This window comes from Mirounga leonina, unplaced genomic scaffold, assembly GCF_011800145.1.
Source record: "Mirounga leonina isolate KUSES-001 unplaced genomic scaffold, KU_Mleo_1.0 Mir_101595, whole genome shotgun sequence".
Lineage (NCBI taxonomy): Eukaryota > Metazoa > Chordata > Mammalia > Carnivora > Phocidae > Mirounga > Mirounga leonina.
In genome coordinates, this window is record NW_023270158.1 from 2,163,075 (window position 1) to 2,184,253 (window position 21,179).

A 21,179-nucleotide genomic window follows, 5' to 3' on the forward strand; every position below is an offset into this window, starting at 1 on the left:
GTGTGTGTGTGTGTGTGTGTGTGTTCTGCTTCGGCTTTTCCCAGACGTGAGTGACCGAAGCTTTAAGGCACAAAGCCCATGCCTCTTTTTCCTCAGTAGCCGTCCGCGTTCAAGGGGCCGCGGGGAAGGCTGGTGGGACCGCTCGCACATGGACATCCCGTGTGCGTCCGTGCGCGTTTAATTCCGTTGCAGCCCCATTTTATAGCACCTTGAACATGTCATTCAAAGAACCGGAAAAGATGAGAAATGGGGCTGCGAGTTCTTCCTGCATTCGCGGGCAGAGCCTCAGCAGGATGCGCGCCGCCTTTTGCCGAGGGCTAGCAGTGCCCCAGGAGCCACATCCGGAAGCGGAAGACGCCCGGGCGTCTGCCGGCTGGAGCCTGCGGGTGGCTTCGCGGGGAGAGCGCGGGGAGAGCGGGCTCCTGGGCAGTGACTCAAGTGGCCAGCAGGGGGCTGGCCTTCTCTGTCTATAAGTAGCCCCGGTGCCTCCGCAGAGCCTCAGCGCCGCGGAGGGGCGGTTTGCTGCTGAAGTCAGTGACGCGCACAGCATCCTGCCTATAGGATGTGAGGCTTTCTCAGTGCAGTTGTTTTTCTACCCACTTTAAACCTTCAGGTTCTACACATCAGGAAAGATAGGAAATGCCGTATGAAAATAGGCGGCCAAAAGTTGCTAGTAAACTGCAGCCAGGGAGACTCAGACTAGAGTGGAGGTAGAAAGAGTTGCTACAGAGTGGGTTTAGTTCTGGCTGACTTTTTGTTGCTAACTTACTGAATTTAGACATGTGTTACATTGGTCATGCGAGGACCAGAGCAGCACCAGCATCAGAATAGTGCCGGCCGTTCTGAATGCCATGGTGTATATGTACTCAGAGTATTTTTGTCAAAGAAGATAAAGAGCCCAGCATAGATTTTATCCTCATCTTCACCCAACTACAAAATCAAAGTTAAGCAACAGCATCTAAGTGCCCTTTTCAGGGGGGCAAGAACCTAGAGGATGGCTCTGAATGATTGTTTGCTTTTGAACTTGGAAGTGGACCACTTCTTGCACTGCAACATCTCCAATCACAGTGCAGATCTCCCCACCAACGACGACTGGTTCCACCCAGGGATCTTCTATGTCATCCCTGCCATCTATGGGGTCATCATTCTGATAGGCCTCGTCGGCAACATCACCCTGATCAAGATCTTCTGTACGGTGAAGGCCATGCGAAATGTGCCCAACCTGTTCATCTCCAGTCTGGCCTTGGGAGACCTGCTCCTCCTGGTAACGTGCGCTCCCGTGGATGCCAGCAGGTACCTGGCCGACAGATGGCTGTTTGGCAGGATTGGCTGCAAACTGATCCCCTTTATACAGCTCACCTCGGTGGGGGTGTCTGTCTTCACACTCACGGCTCTCTCGGCGGACAGGTGAGTTCTGGAGGAAAGTCACCTTCTCTCTGAGGGTGGCAGGTGCCTTGGGAAATGAGCCACCAGCTTGGGGCAGGCAGAGCTGTTTGCACAAAGGGAAGTTTTAGTCAAACTCAGATTCCCTTCCAGGCACGTTGTTCTTCTGGGGATTACTTCTTGAATTGGACATTATCGGTTTAAGAAAGAAAAGTGAGGGGCTCTTGGGACGAAAGGGGAGAAATGAGAAACAAAAAAATCTCTGAGCATAAGATTGACATGTATTTTCTGGAGACAAATCGGTTTAGCGTTGCTTTTTCCTAATTCTCCCTCCCTGCAAAATTAATTGACTGGTGAGGAAAAAAAAAAATCACACCTAAGAGAGTTTACACCCCAGGCAAATGTTTCTTCGAAACAATTCAAAAGCTTCAGAGAACAGAAAAGTCCCACTGAATTTCTTCCTCAAAATATTCCTTCAGAAATAAACAAGAGGAGACAATAAGCAGCATTTCTTTGAAATTTATTTTCCTTAGACCATTTACCTTTTCTCACAGCTGATTTTGTATTGGGCTCTCTGTAACCAGAGAGCTGGTTTTTCTAAGTGTCCCTTCAGTGAAATCAAGCATTATTTGGATTTTTTTTCCCTTGAGAAAGTTCAAGTTTGATTTTGAATTTTAATCTTTTTGATGTACTTCCACATACAGTGCCTTTGGGTTTTTTTGTTTGGTTGGGTTTTTTTGGTGGGGAGTCCAACGTTTCGTTCTGGGCAACACTCACATTTGTGAACTGCATTTCTTGTGTGAACATGTTGCTTAAAAATTCACCTTTATTCACTCTTAAAGATTCATATTAATTCCTTCAACATTTACCAAGCATCTATTATGTTAAAAAACACTTGCTTGAATTAACCCGTCGGAAAATATCCGCAGGCTGTTCACACACATTGCTGCCTAGATCTAGCATGCTTCTGAGCTCTAGAAAGTGGACACAGTAATGAATAGACTCCCGAAACATCATGGAGCATATGGTCAAATTAAGAAAAAACTGGAACAATGAACCAGAGACTCTAAGTTTTCATTTTAAAATCCACTGTATGTTATGCTGTTAAAGACACATGAGGATCTGAGCGTGTACCAGGAAAGGCATAGAAGCAGCTCTTGAAAGTTTATACTCTGAAGAAAATGTCCCACATTTTAATACACGTGGTAGTGGGTTTTCATTTTATAGAGGAACAAACAGTCCCCAGGTGATCTGGCTTTGTCGAGTAATGGACGAATAAAGACAGTGTTACCAGTATTTGTAGACATGTCTTTATACTTAGCTGCCTGAAGTACACTGTTCATTTTCAAAGATGGAAAAGTAATAGCCCGGAGGCAAGGTCTGCACACCGTACCGGCCGGAGGGGCTTTCTCCACTCTCGCCGCTCGCCCCCAGCTTGCTCTCACCTGAACAGCGGCCCCGCAGGTGCTGGTGGCCATGGGCAGTCTCACATGTTGGCAGGAGGTCTGTGGCTCATTACACAGATGCCGAGGTCATCTCAGGATGGAGGCGAATTTTCCCGATGGGAAGATGAGATTTTGGACCCCGGGCTGCTGGGTGCAGTGGTGTAGAGGGTGTTTGCCATTTTCTTGGGGTGGGGTGGGGGGACAGAGAGGAAAGCGAGGGTGTGGGATGTGAAGATGTAGCTGCAGGGGGCTCTTTCCAGAGTTTCAGAGCAGACCGAATTCCCCATCAGCAGAAAGGCTCTTTCCACAGCCAGGTTGCAGCCTTTGGCAGCTCCGGTGTGTTCTCAGCAAGTTTATAGTTACTGTGTGTTCTTCCCCTACTATAAGCTGCCCTATAACGAACTTTCTGTGCTTTGGTGAGGCTTCAAAAAGCTGATGGATCACCTGAATCACAGGTCGTGAGTGCATCTAACCGATTTCGACAAGAATAAGTATTGAGCTAGTTAAATAACACAAAACTACACTTATCTATTTATCTCATTTTGAAAAGCTATTGGGGTCTTATAATAACCTCATGAGGACGGCAGGGCAAATACACACACCCATACCCTCTCTGGTTTTTCTCAACAAGGTACGATCTGTATACAGTAAAGTGAACAAGTGTATAGCTCAATGGATTTTTACTTATGTCTTCATAACGTAAGTAAACCACCCAGATGTAGATATAGAATAGTTCCGGCACCCCAGGAGTTTTCTTTTATGCCTAGTTCCAGTTAATACCTACCCCCAGACAGGAGCAATCACTATTCTGAGTTCAGTTAACATAGATTATTTTTGCCAGTTGTTTAATCTCGTATAAAGGGCATCATACTTCTTATGCCTGTCATGTCTGTGACAGTCATCTATGTTCTTTTTAATTCTTGTGTAGTATTCCACTGTATGAATATACCCTGTTTATGTATCCATTCTAATACTGATGGACATTGGGTTGTTTCCAGTTTGGGGTTCATAATAACCTACTCTGGATAAGCTTATTTGTGCCTTTTGGGGAACATATGTGTTTATTTCTCTTGGGTTTAAGCCTGGGAATGGAATCGCCAGATCACAGGGGACACATATTTAGTAAATATCGTCGAAGAGTTTTCTAAAGCGCTAAGTCTGTATTTGACAGGGTGGTAAAAGGATGAACCAGAAGACCCTCCAAACTGGATGATCATCACAAATCAATGGGGAACTCAAAACCAATACAGCTTCTTAGTCCCTACCCTAAATCTACTGCATCAGGGTTTCTGAGGTGGGAACAGCATAGTGATAGTCATCCATCCCTGCCCCTTGTAGGTTCACCAGCAATGCCGGTACTCATCCCCATCTCCCTTCTGCAGCCCTCCCTTCCCCCAGGCGAACTTGAGTCTTTTTTAATATGAAGGGGATAACAGTTTTCTGGAAAAGTTTACACTCTTGCCACTGTGTCAGAGGGAGACTTCAAGGCAGTCCCAGAAACCAGAATTCTGGGTTTCACACAGCTGGTCAATTGCAGATTTGCATTCAAGCCCCTTCGCTTTTGGTCCCTGCCCTCCCCCTCCTTCCATGCCTTTTTCCCCTTACACACGCGCCGATGTCCTCATACCTGGTGGAACACTGATGAGTTCCTGGCTCTGCTCCCTTGCTTATGCTGTGTCCTGCCCACTCTCCAGACACTTTCTCCTTTCCTGCATAGAAGACACTACTCCCCATGTGATGTACGGGCTTGGAGTGGGCATCAACGGTCCTGCCTTTTAGGCTTTTTGCTGCCATTACTGCCCAAGTCACTTAACTCTCTGACCTTAGTTGAATCATCTGTAAAGTAATAGAGTTGAGCTAGATTATTTCTAAGGTCCCTCCAAATTTTTTATCTGTCATCTTGCCTATCATTCGGAATATGGTTCAAGCTTCCTCCTTAAAACCCTAAGTTGGACCATTCTAGCCCCAAGGTCCTAACCCTCCCCTAAACATAAAGCTTATTATCTCAGACATGAATTATCTTGTGACTTCTTTCATTTTGCTCTTTTGAAGTATTTTACTCATTTGTCTTTTTTTAGCCTCTCGTATATTCATTGCGTTAACTTTTCAAGTAGATTATTAAGCATGCTGAGGGCAGGGGCGCCTGGGTGGCTCAGTCGGTTAAGCTTCTGCGTTCGGCTCAGGTCATGATCCCAGGGTCCTGGGATCGAGCCCCGCATTGGGCTCCCTGCTCAGCGGGAAGCCTGCTCCTCCCTCTCCCTCTGCTTATGTGCACACTTGCGCTCTCTCACTGTCAAATAAATAAAAACGGCCATACCACCCTGAACGCGCCCGATCTTGTCTGATCTCGGAAGCTAAGCAGGGTCTGGCCTGGTTAGTACTTGGATGGGAAAATCTTTAAAAGAAAAAAAAGAATGCTGAGGGCAGAGATTTCTTATATATTCTTCTATCTTCCACACTGCCTCACATGGTTCCTTGGCACCAAACGGGTGATGAATAAACAGTGATTAATTAAAATTATGGTTAATTAATACACACTTTTCTTCTCATTCTTCTTTTCCTTTTTTGGAATTCATCTGAAAGCATACTCTTTAAAATGTTTCATACAGTTACTGACTTCTTATCTCTTCCTCTCTATGAAGCTCTCACTGAGTAAATGTGAGAAAAACCTTTCTTTCTGAGTCTATGAATAGATTCGGGGGATGAAGATGGGTGCATGGATGGACAAATGAAAAGATAGGTGGGTGGATGAGTGGATGGGCAGATGGATGGATGGATGGATATATTTTTTACAGACTGGTCTTTCCTACTAGATGCCCATTTCTGTACTAGGTCCTCAGCATTATGTAAATGGAGTTTAAGACCAAAATTAGGCCCTCAATAGGAGAAGGGTAAGGAGAGTTTATGTTTTCCAGTAAGTGTGACGTTTAAAGCTAGATGTTATCTTGACAGCATATAATACCCAAGTTATATTGTGCCTCCTTCAGTATTATTATTCAGTGCTATTTCTGCTAGAATGGATGGCAGAATGAATCCCAAAGGTAGATATATAGAGGAGTTCCACTGTAATTGTGATCCTTGATTCCATGGAAAAGACTGTTCATACATTTTCCCCTCCCTTGTGATTTGGAATGTGTAAAGAAAACAGGAAAGAATTGCATTTAGGCAAACTTCTTGAAGTACAGATTCTTTGAATTCATTGCAAGGAGTTTTTTTTTTTCACATTAACATTCTTAGTTTCTTGATCCTCTCATGAAAAATCTGCACAACCTCCACAGATAAAGCCACTGCAGCATCTTTACTCCTCCTGTTGTCCAATCTCCAGCTCACTTTTTGCCAGCACCAACATTGGCTTTTGCAGTCCCCCTGACTTTCTTCATTCTGTTTTTGCTTTCCTTTCACTATTTTCTTGATGTCTTTTTCTTCTCATACAGGCCATGTCTTGCAAGTCTGTGTTTGGGTTCATTTTTCTTTGCATAATCCAAGGAATCATATATCATGCCAAAGCCGGTTGTCTTGCCACCACCAAAATGGGTTCTGAATCCAAACACAAATATGACATCTGGTGTGCTCTTGTACATTTTGGCTAGTTTTTCCCGAATTTCTGTCTTAGGTACTGTTGCCTTTCCGGGGTGAAGAACATCAATGACCATCTGTTTCCGCTGAAGTAGTCAGTTAGTCATGAACTTCCTGGTCCAGATAGTTACTGTGTCGTTCATGATGGCGGCCAAGCTTCAAGCAGCCGTGGAGGAAAAGAGGTTCATTGCAAAGAGTTTATGAGATAATGTAGTTTCAGCCTTTCCTGCCATCTCGAGCTGCATGGTCCAGCATCTTAGCCACTAACCAAGTAAAACTAAAAATTCAGCTCCCTAGTCACACCAGCCACGTGTCAAAGGCTCAGTAGCCACACATGACTCTACTGGACAGTACAGATACAGAACATTTCCATCATTGCAGAGAGTTCTATTGGACAGAAGAGAGTTTGCTCTGTGTCTTGGGGTCCAAATCTCTTTTCCAAGATCCATGTTAGTTGGTCTGTCTCATTGACAGTATCAGGAATTTCTCACATAGGCAAATATCAAATGCCCCCTAGCTGCATGGGCTATTCCTGTCTGTCAAATATCTTCTATGAGAAGATAGCAAAAATGAAGAGGGAAGAAACCAGGCAGCCCAATACAGTCACCAGTCACAGGCTTGGGGAATTTGGGCATCCCATTGATGAGGTTTTGAGACCTTCTGAAAAATACATGTGTGGTTCACTTTCCAGGTCTGTGTTATGAACTTCTCTCTGATCCTTCAATTCTCTTTTGCCGGGCCCTCTTCTATCTACCAGTCTGTCTTTCTATCTTCCTATCCCAAGGCTTGCCAGAACAAACACAGTTGTAGCTAGACTCCTTTTTTTTTCTTTTTAGAGACAGAGAGCACAAGCGTGCGATCAGAGTGGGGGGCAGGGAGGGGCAGAGGGAGAGGGAGAGAGAATCTTAAGTAGGCTCCACACCCAGCATGGAGCCCGACAACACGGGGCTCAATCCCACAACCCTGAGATCATGACCTGAGCAGAAATCAAGAGTCGAACACTTAACCAACTGAACCACCCAGGCGCCCCTCTAGCTAACTTCTCATTGCTTCCACATTGCCTTCTGACTTCTCCCCTCTCTGACTTCATTTCCCTCTCCTTAATAGCTGGGTTCTATTCCCTCCATCTATCCAAATCCTATGAATCCCTCAAGGCACAGTTCAGGTCCCTTCTCCTCTATGAAGCATTCCCTGATCTTTTGCTTTCACTGATTGTTCCCCTTCTCAAGATGTTTTTGCCTGTATTGTCTATGAAATACCAAATCTGTCCCACATTTTATTACTGGATCCTTTGTATAGATGTGTTTTCTACTTCCTTAATCATGTGGGAAGCTCCTTGGGGTCTGTGCCTGCTATGACACCCGGGCCCACCGTACATCTAGTAAGAGGACAACAACCACAGCTTGGTTGATGTTTGAGCAGTGACCAGTAGAAATCATCTTAAAGTTCAAACCCTTGTTTGACAGAGACCAAAAGATGGAATTTGGCCTTGTCACAGCAGATTCAAAGTGCAGTCAGATTATAATACTGCTCTCCTCATTTTAAGTCCTAGTTCCTTCGGGGGAACTGGAAACTTTTCTTCAGACACCATCAAAACACAGAGTCTGATTCCATTTCCCTTCCCTGGACAGTGGGAGCTACTGATCCCAGACCCTACTGTCCTGAGGGAGGATAACCCCAGTAACTGCAAGATGGTGCCCTTCTAAGGGGATCGCCCCAGTGATGCCAGAGGCTCCTCTAATGTTCTAGAGGCCCAGCTTCACTGATTTCAAGGACATTGGCCCTTTCACACAAGACAAGACAATTTAATTTCTTTTTCTTTTTTTTTTTTAAAGATCTTATTTATTTGACAGAGAGAGACACAGCGAGAGAGGGAACACAAGCAGGGGGAGTCGGGGAGGGAGAAGCAGGCTTCCCGCGGAGCAGGGAGCCCAATGCGGGGCTCGATCCCAGGACCCTGGGATCGTGACCTGAGCCGAAGGCAGACGCTTAATGACTGAGCCACCCAGGCGCCCCAAGACAATTTAATTTCTTGCAAAGCATCTTTTCCAGAAAGTCCCTCTGTTGGAGGGGCTTACATGAGTCACCAGTTCATAACTTCTCTATAGTCTGATTTTTCTGAAGCATACTGCCTCTCTGGAAGGAAACTCAACTCGTGTTTCCCCAGGGTGATGGATCTGCCACGGCTGCTGGCAGACTCTGCAGTGCCCAGAAGGCAGGGGCAACGGAAGTGGGGTTTCCCAGCAAGGCTCTTTCAACTGGAGTGCTGTAGACAGAAAGGTAGAAAAGGATTTTGACCTTGTCTCTAACATATTATCTGTGAAAGTGTTAGACTTTTGTGTGATTAATTAAGTATCATTTCTGGCAACTTAATATGCATGGAGGCAAAGAGAAAAAAAGCACAAACTTGATCATGAAACATATTACATAGCCTGAAAGGGCTTCCTGGTGAGGTTTTTTGAACTGTGCTTGTCAATAACATCCTTTGAAAAATAGACTAAATTAGCATTTTTGCACTTGTAAATCCTCCTGGTGTGTAGGGTTTGCATAAATTCTCTCTTAATTAAAACACGTTTTGCAGAATAAAAGAAAAAAAATTCTTCATTCCTCTCTACCTCCCAGTAATGGAAGAAGGGATTTTGTTTCTTACAGTCATCTTTGAAATTCTGCTGATTAGTATCTGATATTTGCTGCTACTTGAAATGATTTGATTTGCCAGAAACCTCTAAAAGGCTGCTGATTCATTTTACACATTAAATATCACTTTCTTTAGGGGCGCCTGGGTGGCTCAGTCAGTTAAGCGTCCGACTCTTGATTTTGGCTCAGATCATGATCTCAGGGTCGTGAGATAGAGCCCCGCGTTGGGCTCTGTGCTGGGCGTGGAGCCTGCTTGAGATTCTCTCTCCCTCTCCCCCTGCACCTCTGCCCCCTCTAAAAAAATAAATAAATATCACTTTCTATGGGAGGTCTTCATTGGCCACTCAGTCTAAAGGAATGACCAACACTATTCCATCATCCAGTTTCTTTTTTCAGGTTGACTGAGGTGTAACTTACATATAGTAAACTTTTAGGTGTACATTTCTCTGAATTTTGACAAACTTATGCGGTATGTAACCACCACCACTACAGTCTAGATGTAGAACATCCATCACCCCAGATACTATCATGTCCTTGTGTAGTCTATCCGATTCCCCCACCCTCAGCTCCTGAAAACCCCTGATCTTTTCTAAAATAGCATATGAATGACATTATACAGTGTACAGTTGGTTAAGTCTGGCTTCTTTCAAACTCATGTTGTTGCATGTAGCAGGAGCCCATTCCTTTTTATTGCTGAGTAGTGTTCCACTGCACGGGTATACCAGTTGGTTTATCCCTTCTTCAGTCAGTGGGCATTAGGGTTGTTTTTGGTTTGGGTAGTTATGAATAAAGTCATCAATGTTCACATAGGATTTTGTATGGATGAATATCTTCATTTTTCTTAGGTAAATATCATCCAGTATTATTTTCTTGAGAATTATTTTGTTCATTTATTTGCTTACTTGTTTATTATCTGTCTTCTACCACTAGAAATATACCCCCCCCAAAAAAAATGGGAGGCTATCTCATTCAGTAGCATATTCTTTGATACTAAAACCATCCCTAACCTGTAATAGAGGCTTGATAAGTGTTTATTGAATACATGAGTGGATGGAAACATGAAGGAAGGAGTAAAGAAATGAATGAATTCTGGTAGGTCCTACTGAGAGAACCTGGAAGGCTGGATTACAGTTTGTGAATCATGTTCATCTCTTTTGATGGTTAACAGAATGACTGCAGTAGAACAGTCATCCCAACTCTAGACGAAAAGACCTTATGCAGGTTTTATGGGAACTATTTGGAGGATGCTTTTTTTTTTTTTTAAAGATTTTATTTATTTTTGTGTGAGAGAGAGAGCACAAGCAGGGGGGAGGAACAGAGGGAGAAGCAGACTCCCCGATGAGCAGGGAGCCCGATGCAGGGCTCGATCCCAGGACCCGGGGATCATGACTGAGCCAAAGGCAGAGGCTTAATGACTGAGCCACCCAGGCGTCCTGGAGGATGCTTTTTAAGAAAAAACAAGTAAAATTATGAATGCAAAGTTAGGTAGAAACGTGGTTGTTTTAAAAGATTTAGAAAGATATTAGATTTAGAAATCACAATGTTAGAAATTTAAATAAGTTGATAAATTCTACAAACATCACAAAATCCAGAAAAATAGCATAGTATCTATTAATTAATTGCCTGACACATGTCCATCACACTTGTTTTCTTAAATATTTTGGCTTCATCCTCATTTGTCTCCTCTTAAAATGACAATGGTTTGGTGATATCCTTTTCTATAGAGAAATTAGAAAGATGAGTCAGACTCGTGGCATGGTTGATTAAAATGGGTTTATTATTAAGGATTGGTTAGAAAAGTTTCTTTCAGCTCCATAAGTCATTACTGGTTATGTCATATAATTATAGAATGACTGTATAGTGTTTAAGATTATTTGAGAAAGCCACTATCAAATTTCTTTCCTATATGGGCTGTACAATTTCACAGTATTTAAAGATTTGTGCCTTGAGTAATCTTCAATACTTGTTTAATTGACGTCCATTAACTTGTTTGCCATGGATGTCTTGGCATTATGAGTTTTAAGTTTTCCTCATCAATGTTGGTATTTTGTGGGTCTGTGTAACATGAGTCACTTTACACAAATGTCTTTGCTGTTTGTAATTTGGCTACAGGTTTCTGTCCTATAAACATAGACACTCTGATAAATTTGACTTTGCTGGTATATTTGGATTTAAATCTACCACGTTATTATTTGATTTTTATTGGTCTCACCAGTCTCATTATCCTTTCTCCCTTTCTTCTTGCCTTCTTTTAAATTAGTGAAATATTTTAATTATTCTACCCCTCCCCATGAGTTTAATTATACAAGCTCTTCTTCGTATTCTTTCAGGGGCTACCCTAGAGTTTATAACATGTATCCTTGACTTATTACAGTTTGCTATAAATTAGTACTTTCCCACTTCCAGGACAATTCAAGGATTGCAATGCAAAGACACTTTATTTTAATTCCCTCCTGCCTTTTGTGAGGGGTGGGGGTGGGGAGAAGCTATTGTTATTTTCTATTTTAATTCTCTTTGTATTTTAAAACCCACAACTCACTATGTTTATTGTTTTTACATACTTTATATTTACTCACATATTTTTTACCTTTAGATTTAAATTTATTCCCATATTTATCTTTTCTGTTGTTCTCTGTTTCTTCCTACAACTCTGACTTTACCTGAGATCATTTTGCTTCTGCCCAAAGAATGCCCTTCAGTGTTTCCCTGAGTGTAAATATAATGGGGATACATTTTCTGGTTTGGTGTGTATGAAAATGCCTTTATTTGATGTCATTTGGGGAGGAGATTTTCACTGGGCATAGAATTCTAGGCCAGCAGTTCTGATCTTTCACACTTTGACGTTGCCATTTATTGTACTTGGATTTCCGCTATGATGACAGATGTCAGTTTTGTTGGTGTTTCTTTAAAATTATTGATTTGTCGCTCTTTGAATGATTTTAAGATTTTTTTCTTTATCTTTGGTTTTCAGCAGCATTACTATGATGCACTTAGCTGTGGTTTTCTTTGTCTTTTTCCTGCTTGGATTCATAGCTTTTCTTAAATCTGTGGTTTGAAGATTTTAGCCAGTTTTCTCAAGTTCTCAACCATTACAACTTCAAATATTGCTTCTGTCCCATTCTCTTTTTTTTATGCTGTCTACGTATCAACAGAATACTACAGGTTAACTTTAAGTTTTTCGAGTTTTCTTCCTCCTTTGCTTGTTTTTGTTTTTATTGAGGCAGAAAATTCCATCCTAGGGTCAAGCCTCTGTTACTAGGAACTGTTTTAAACACAATCTCATTTCACCATGTCCCATAAATTTCTTACTCCTTTTACTGTGTTTTCCATTCTGCTATTCTCACTGTACTTCACTCTAGCCATTTTCAGCTCACTAATCCTCTCTTTAGCTATGTCTAGTCTTTCCATTTGGTTCCATCTTGTCATCTAATTTCTTGAATTAGTCCCAATGTATTTTAAAATCCCTCTCTGGTAACTCTAACATGTGGAACCTCTCTAAGCCAGTTTCTATTACAGATTTTCTTCTCTTGTTTTTTGGCCATTTTGTTTTGCCTCCTGGTATACGAGGCAATTTTGTTTGACTACCTGATTTTGTATATGAAGAACTGTAAATAATTCGAGGTTCTGCATGTTATTATCTTCCAGAAAAGATTCGCTTTTGCTTCTTGCAGATAATTAGGAGGTGGCAGTATATCTGACCCGATCAGGGACTGAGCAGATTGGAGGCTGGGATTGGGTCTTTGCAAGAATTAGTTCACCCCTCCTGCTAGGGTGTCCCCCTTTTGGGAATCCAAACTGAAAGCCTGGGGTGTTTACCTGGCCTCCTCTCCTTGGTGGACCTTGAACTCCATTTATTGTCCTCCTTCCTCCTAAAACTGCTAGAAGCTCTGCTCAGCTTTATTTCTCTGTTGCTGTTTGAAACTTGGTAAATGCCGTAAGGCAAAAATGGTACTGAATGACAGCTTCATCTCTTTATGCTTCCTTCTCTCCAGGATTTTGGCCCCTCAGATCCTCACTGCCTTGGTATTTCTCTGATGCTTTCCAAGAGATTTCCTAACTTTTCATTTTAGGGGAGTTACTCAGCAACAAGCTGGTTTGCCATTATCAGAAATGGAAAACAGAACTCCCTCATCGGACCTGTGGGATCAGCATGCACAGCCTCACATTATCTCCGCAGGTTAGATTCAGAGACGTGAGTAAGTCAGGAGTCTCAGCTGAGGCCTGCAGCAGTGGACACTGCCAAGTACTGTAGGTACATCAAAGCCTCTGGGATCTTTCAGCTAAGCCAGGGCTCTTAGCCCCAGTAAGTAAGAGCTGGAGCCAACATTTAGTTATGCAGGGGTTGAGAACAGCTGAAATTCCGTGGGAAGGAAAGAGCCAAAATGTTCCTGAGGTACATTTCTTTAAACTTCACTTCTTTTTACTTTTCTTTTTTTGTATTGTACTCAGACCAGTTAGCCAGTGGAAATAGCTAAAGGTACCCAGGAAAGAAGCAGGAAAAAATGTGAAGTGCAGCACATAAAGAAATTTATTTCCAGTGTGAGAAGAACTCATTGTAAAAATAATAGTATGTCCATGTGACTCACTTATTTCTTTATGCTGTCTACATATAAATAGAATGACTACAGGTCAACTTCAAGCTTTTCAAAGTTTCTTTTTTTCCCTTTGGTGGTATTTTTTGTTTGTTTGTTTTGTTTTATTATCAGGCACTTTCATACCGGGCTTGGGCCTCTGAGAAATATGTTAAACACAATTAAAAAACAATACAAAATTATGTAAAAACAAAATTACAGTAGTTTCTCCATGAGAGCATATGGGAAATGCTTATTTCTCTTTAAATAAATGGCAATCAAAACAGATTTTTAAGAATTTCATTATTATCTTTCCCCTTTTCCCCTTCTACTTTATTTTTTTTAAAGATTTATTTATTGGGGCGCCTGGGTGGCTTAGTTGTTAAGCATCTGCCTTCGGCTCAGGTCATGATCTCAGGGTCCTGGGATCGAGCCCCGCATCAGGCTCCCTGCTCCACGGGAAGCCTGCTTCTCCCTTCCCCACTTCCCCTGCTTGTGTTCCCTCTCTCGCTGTGTCTCTCTCTGTCAAATAAATAAAATCTTAAAAAAAAAAAAGCCATCAGAGGTGACATTTTAAAAAATAAATAAATAAAAATAAAGATTTATTTATTTATTAGAGAGAGAGAGAGCGCACATGCATGTGCACATGTGCATGAGTGGGGAGAGGGGCAGAGGGAGAGGGAGAGAAGCAGCCTCCCCACTGAACACGTAGCCTGACATGGGACTCGATCCCATGACCCTGAGATCATGACCTGAGCCAAAATCAAGAGTAGGACGCTCAACTGACTGAGCCACCCAGGCGCCCCTCCCCTTCTACTTTAAATGATTGGAAACACCACAGGAGAACAGAAAAATCAGAATTTGGCATCTTTTCTTTCCTAGGTTGTCAGCAGAGGTGAAACTGGAGGTTAAAATGATGGTTTGAGGGAAATATGCACTACGGGATGAAGATCAGTATAGTAAATATTTAGTTTGAAGTACTCTTTCCTGGTGCTTTAAAAAGACCTGAGACTGAAGAGCTATAATCAAATATAACTAACTAGGGGACCCAGAGACCTAGGTTCTAGTCTTGGTTCTCAGCTAACCAACCGTGGGACCTCTGGCCACTACTTTTCCTCTTCTGTAATGTGAAGGGAATGGGCCTTGATGACTCCCAAGTTTTATATTCCATAATTATATAGAAAACAGGTTTAGCATTAAACATGTACTCATGTCTGCACCATGGTAAAAGCACTTCATAGACTGACCCAGCATCATCTAAGAGCGCCTCACAAAGGGGAATGTAATATGTTAAGCATCATTCTGTTGTTCTTTCAGGGCCTTACCTGGGCCTAGCTTGCTTCCCCAACCAGATTTTAAGTCCTTAGTGGTCAGGGACTTTTATATCCATAATGCCAAGCAGAGCCTGAGATACTAAATTAGTCCTTACCTGTGCCGATAAATTGACTAAGCATCCTGGACAATGAGTGTTTAGCACTGGAAGACCAACGGCAAAGCTCAGTGGCCTATTGTCTTCATGATTACAAATTACTAAGCCTAACAGGCAGAGCGCTGTGTAAAATGGAAGACAGACTCTCTCCTCCATTAATGAAGGAACCAACAATTTTGGTATGAACAGGCCGAGAACAACAGAAATGCTAGCCATGTTCACACATTCAGTGCACACAGGCTGGGGGGCCAGTAAACATTTTTTTTAAGGGCCCTATAATAAATATTCTCAGCTTTGTGGGCCGTAAGGTCTCTGTTGCAACCCCTCAACACTGCCATTATGGCATGAAAACAGCCATAGATATTATGGAAGAAAATAGGCATAGCTCTGTTGCAGTGAAACCTTATTTACTGACCCTGAAACTTGAATTTCATGTACTTTTCACATGTCACAAAATGTGATTCTTCTTTTGACTGTTTAAAAGCCATTTAAAATGCAAAAACTGTTCTTAGCTCATGGGCCATATGGAAACAGGCAGAGGGTCAGATTTGACCAGTAGATCCTTAGTTTGCTGTGCGGGATATGAAAGTGTGTGCATGCCTGCTGACGTAGGCATTTAGCAGTGTCTTCACTGTATCTTTGCTGCGTAGAGTTGACACAATGTTACGTTAGTTTCAGGTGTACAGCTTAGTGGTTTGAAGTTCATCACCAGTGTAGCTACCATCCGTCCCGTTACATCACCATTATAATATCAAACTAGAACCTAGGGGAATCCATGACCCCTGTCCAGTTAGCCAGGACGGACTTCCTAGGGGATATAATAAAAACAATACAATACAAATCAGACACCTGTGTGGTGCTTTAAAGTATGAGGTACTGTCATGTCATGCGCATTTGCTTTCGAATCAAAAAATTGAGAGTCAAACCCCAACGTCTTTAAGATATGTGTCTTTTCCAGTGTGCCCTGGGTCCACTGTGATACTAACAGTTGCTTAAATGAAGAAAAGGAGAGAGTTTTAACTCCAGGCTTACCCAGATGCCAGCTCGCATGGGTGGTGGGCATGGGGGTGTTGGGGGCCGAGGCTTCCCGTTGCTCATGGGGGAAGTGAAGATGTGACCAGACGCTGCGCTTCTCACAACGTCCTCCAGATGGTTTCACCGTCATGCACAGTGCTGGCCTCCTGTAAGTTCTCATGTACGCAAGGCCCTTTAAAATTGCGAAAAAGGGGAATTGTGCTCAGGGAGAATCATTTCCTCTGTACCTCCAGGGGTTCGTCTAGGCTTGAAATGGTTAGAGAAATAGGAAGTGTTTGGGCCATGGGAGATGTCTTGGGAAAAGGCTGTTAGCACTTTTATTCTAAAATTTTCAACTGAAAAAAGTCATTCAAATGCACTGTCTAGACCATCTTCCTTGATGATAGCTTTGCTGACTCAAAGCAAACTTTTTCAGTTCATTCTTTTTTATTTTTTAAAGATTTTATTTATTTATTTGACAGAGAAAGACACAGCGAGAGAGGGAACACAAGCAGGGGGGAGTGGGAGAGGGAGAAGCAGGTTTCCCGCCGAGCAGGGAGCCCGATGCGGGACTCGATCCCGGGACTCCAGGATCATGACCTGAGCCGAAGGCAGTCGCTTAACCAACTGAGCCACCCAGGCGCCCTTTTCAGTTCATTCTTAATTAAGATGCCCCCAAAGTTGCCTGGTGACAAACTTCTAAGCTTTTCTTCCCTCCCTCCTTTACCCCCCCATCCTTCCTTTTTTCCTAAGTGTATTGTGATGAAATATACATAATATAAAATTGACTATTTTAATCATTTTGAAGCGCTCAGTTCTATGGCGTTCTATGGTGCATTCACATGGTTGTACAACCATCACCACCATCCATCCCCAGAACTGTTTTCATCTTCCCAATCTGAAACTCCCTACCTGCTAAACAGTAACAGTCCTTTCTTTCTTTCACTGTATTGTCTTCTCTTTGCTTCTTTCTTTTATTGTTAATTTTTGGAGGTCACATTTACTGGAGCACTATTCACAGTGAGGACAAATTCAAAAGCACTGAATTTGAAACGATGTCTGAGTTTGAGCCCTGGTTCTTCTCATTGTCAACTGTGTGACTTTGGGCAAACCATTCTACAGGTCTCAGTTTTCGATCTATAAAATGAAGATAAGGGTATTAACTTTTAATATGTCATAGGACTACTGTAATTTTTGTAATGATGAAATGAGACAATGTATTGACTTCTTTATAAAATGTTAGAATGCCTAGTCAAAAGAGTGTTTGTTATTAGCGTGAGTGTTATTTATGTTCGTAAGGGAGCTGAGAGGATGTTGACATCTCAACCAGGTGTTGTTCAGGGGACAATCATTTCTTTTCATGGACTATAATAGCCTTTTATTTAAATCGTGCTTCCTAGTTTTCAAAGTGCTTTTGAAACACCTCATTTAGCACCTCCTTATAGCAAGTAAGGTTGATATCATTAGTTTCATTTCACAGATGAAGGAAATGGAGATCTGAAAGTCTCATGGTTTAAGATCTGGACCCAGGACCTCTGTTCAACTCCGAGCTCTGCCACTTGCTGGCTGTGTGAGCTCAGGTGACCTGGTTCACCTCCTTGTGCCTCAGATTCTTCATCTGTAAGAAGATGACCACAGTAGTACCTACTTCCTTGCATCGTTATCAGGGATTCAAAAAGATAATCCTTGAAATGTGTTAGGAGCTGTACCAGGCACATAGTCTCACATATAAGTTTTTGTTAAATAAATAGTATAAAATAAAATAAAAGGAAACAGAGACAGCATGCTTTTGTAAAAATAGCGAATTATGGAAGTGGGTGTAGAATGCACGGCTCCCGGTCTCCCTTCAGTTCCTCCCACTCACTGTCTTGGGCTCCTTCCCCACGCAGTGATACCTCGCTAACACTGCCAGGATCAACCTTCTGGGCCAGGGGACCCAATAAGCTACAAAGTTGGGTCAACATTTCCCCCTGTATGAAGACTCTCATAAAAGGTTATTTAAATATAGTGCTATTAAATTTTTATAATTAGATACAATGACTCATATGCCATGATGGTATTTTTGAGCTTTAATAATTCCTATTTTGAGAAAAAAAAAAAGATAATGCATTTGACTGAGATAATTTAGAAATTCTATTTTAATCCCCAATAATTTGAAATATATTCAAAAACTAACATTGTCTCTGATATTTCATTTTCTGCATATGCGTTTGATACACTGATGGGACCAGGAGAAGAATTTACAGAGTGGTTGCTCTTGGTGGCCCACCCATATCCCTCGCACTCCCTAGAGGTCCCTCACAGACCTGGGCTTGCTGCTTTTCTCTGACTGAGAGCGATACCTGGCCATGGGAAGGTTTGAGGCAGGTGGGAGTGCTCCAGAATTAACAGTGGAGGACCATTCTCAACCAAAGAGGGATGGGAGTCCACGGGAAACGCCTCAGCCTCCTCACGCTTTGGTGCCACAGTTCTGGAATGTGCTCCAGTTGCCCAGAATGGCACATTTCCTTGGCTTCCATTCCCTCCCTGTCCCACTTCTCCACTCCCTCCCTGTGCTTCCTGGGATCCCCCCTCGAACAAACTACTTGCACCTAAATCCTTGTTTCGGGGTCTGTTTGGCAGTGACAATTTATGAAGACAATTTATGACCCCGAGTGTATTTTACCTTCCACCCTAGAGCACGGGTGATTTTTCTCTGTCTTTGTGATTCTTCCCTGTTCTCTATCTTCTTTGTTACTCGGTCGAGCAAATGCAGGCCATGTCTAACTACAACTCGCAAGTGGGATTTATAAACGTTCTTCAAACTTTTGGGCTCATAAATTGCTGAAACAGTCTAACAAGTTATAAATATATGTTCTTCCCTCCATAACAGTTTTTGAGGAATGGCCTACGAACAGCTTGCGGCGACTGAAATGGAACCGGGTGACTGCTCTTCTTTGTCATTTGAAACATACCCACTGGCAACTGTCATATTTCATCCTGCTTATACCCCTTCTGACAAATTCCTTCACAGGATTAGCACTGAGCTCTGGAATTAGGTCATCCTGCTGAAACCCGTTTGGGGCCCAAGCATCAATATTTGCCCAACTCCTTCCGCCAGGGCACCATGAGATGTCCAACAATTGTTTTGCAGCTCTCTTTCCATTTTATACCTCAGCCTCTGCATCCCTCGTAGCCCAGAAAGAGTACCTGCACTTCTGAACCTTCTCCACATCAGCACGCCTTTCTCCAGCCCTGTGCCGGCCTCTGGATTTTAGAGCTTCCCTGACGCCGTTTTCAGCTTGGCTCCCAATGTCTCATTCAGATGGCCTCTAGAGGCCCTGCAGCCTCTGACTTTATGAAAGAGCTCAGACCTCCCTCTAGGCCCAGGCCACAGGGAACTTCAGGGTGTGTATATGGCAGTGAAAGATGCAGGAGATTCAGTATAAAAGACTCAAGGAAGGAAGGAATTTTGTGTTTGCCTAGAACCACCGTGTTTTCATCATGGATAGAGCAGGTGGGGAACAGACATTCTAATAAATTTTTTGTGTTTCTCCCTTAATTTCAATACCAGCAAAAGGGGGCAGGTTTTGCCACCCCAACATGTGCCTCTTTGGCATGAGGATGACTTTAGGCTGATTATTTTTTAAGAAACAGCAGACAAAGGACAGGCTCTGAAAATCCTAATCAAAGTTACCCTTTTGTAAGAGACACTGACACTTATAAGGGAAATCTCCATCTGTGAGGACTGCAAAGTGGGGTTCATGCCCTCCAGGAGAGGTGCAACCTGATCTCACAGGTAAGGGAGGAAAGTGTCAAAACTTCTATTTATATTGATTTTTATTTAAAAATAAAGATGAATTAAACGTTAGTAATATGTAGTGGTTTAAACTGAGGCTCACTCTCTACCTGAGTCCACATCAGAGGATCCCTTATCATGTGCAGCTCAGGCAGCAGGAGCACAAGGCCCAACATACAGAAGGCTCAACCATGGCACCTCATTCTTCCCTGCACCTTCAGGATAAGTGGCTTTAAAATATTCCTGCAAAACAAAACCCCACAGGTTGTCAATGATACTAAAATTGCAAGCCCGAGAGAACAATATGAATATAACAAAGAAGTTATAACACATTATTATTTTTTTTATATAAGTAGGCTCCACGCCCAGCATGGAGCCCAGCGTGGGGCTTGAATTCGCAACCCTGAGATCAAGACCTGAGCTGACACATTATTTTGAATTTGTTATTTTACTGTTAATCTCTTTTTTAGTTTATCTTTTTAAAATTCTTTTTCTTTTTTTTTTAAAGATTTTATTTATTTATTTGAGACAGGGAGAATGAGAGAGAGAGAGCACATGAGAGGAGTGAGGGTCAGAGGGAGAAGCAGGCTCCCCACCGAGCAGGGAGCCCGATGCGGGACTCGATCCAGGGACTCCAGGATCATGACCTGAGCCGAAGGCAGTCGCTTAACCAACTGAGCCACCCAGGCGCCCCATCTTTTTAAAATTCTATATTTTAGCATGTTCTCTCCCTTGCTTGTGAACTTCTGTATAATACCCACCCACACTCAACAATTAACATCTCCTAGACTTTGTTCTTGCTCTACGGTGTGTGTGGGTGTGGGTGTGGGTGGGTGTACACACACATTTGTTTGCTTGTTTTATTCTGTTGAACTCTGGAAAGTAAGGTGCAAATATCCTGAGTATTTCAGTGTGTATTCCCTAAGAACATGGACACTCTTCTGCAGAACCCCAATACCATTATCACACCTAATGAAATTAACAATAATTCCTTAATACCATCTGATATGTAATCACATTTCCCCCATTTTCCAAAAAAAAAAAAAAAAAAGTAATTTATTACTTTAGAAAAAAAAAATCCAGGATCAAATTAAGGCACATGCATTGCATTTGGTTGTTATATTTCTCTTTTTTCCCAGTCCTATTGAGATACAACATAACGTTGTATAAGTTTAAGATGCATAACATAATAATTTGCTGTATGTACATATTGTGAAAAGGGTTACTTGTTATATCTCTTTTATCTCCTTTAAGGTGTTAACAGTAGCTCCCCTATATTCTTCTAAAAAAACGGTGTTGACTGTTTTGATGAATCTAAGCGAGTTATCTTGTAGAATGTGCCAGAA

At 42.4% G+C, this 21,179-nt stretch overlaps 1 protein-coding gene, 1 long non-coding RNA gene and 1 pseudogene across 2 annotated transcripts in view; 1 reads left to right on the forward strand and 2 right to left on the reverse strand.

Moving 5' to 3' along the window:
- Window positions 1-20,069, reverse strand: part of LOC118007080 — a 33,975-nt gene extending 13,906 nt beyond the window's left edge. Inside the window, exon 1 of the long non-coding RNA XR_004678265.1 lies at window positions 19,944-20,069. This is a non-coding gene — a long non-coding RNA (uncharacterized LOC118007080). The remainder of the gene's footprint in view (window positions 1-19,943) is intronic.
- GRPR (gastrin releasing peptide receptor) overlaps window positions 524-21,179 on the forward strand; it is a 31,430-nt gene continuing 10,774 nt past the window's right edge. The window contains exon 1 of the mRNA XM_035000110.1: window positions 524-1,407. Coding sequence (XP_034856001.1) covers window positions 995-1,407 — 413 coding nt within the window. The 5' untranslated portion in view covers window positions 524-994. The remainder of the gene's footprint in view (window positions 1,408-21,179) is intronic.
- LOC118007064 lies at window positions 6,140-6,562 on the reverse strand (annotated as a pseudogene).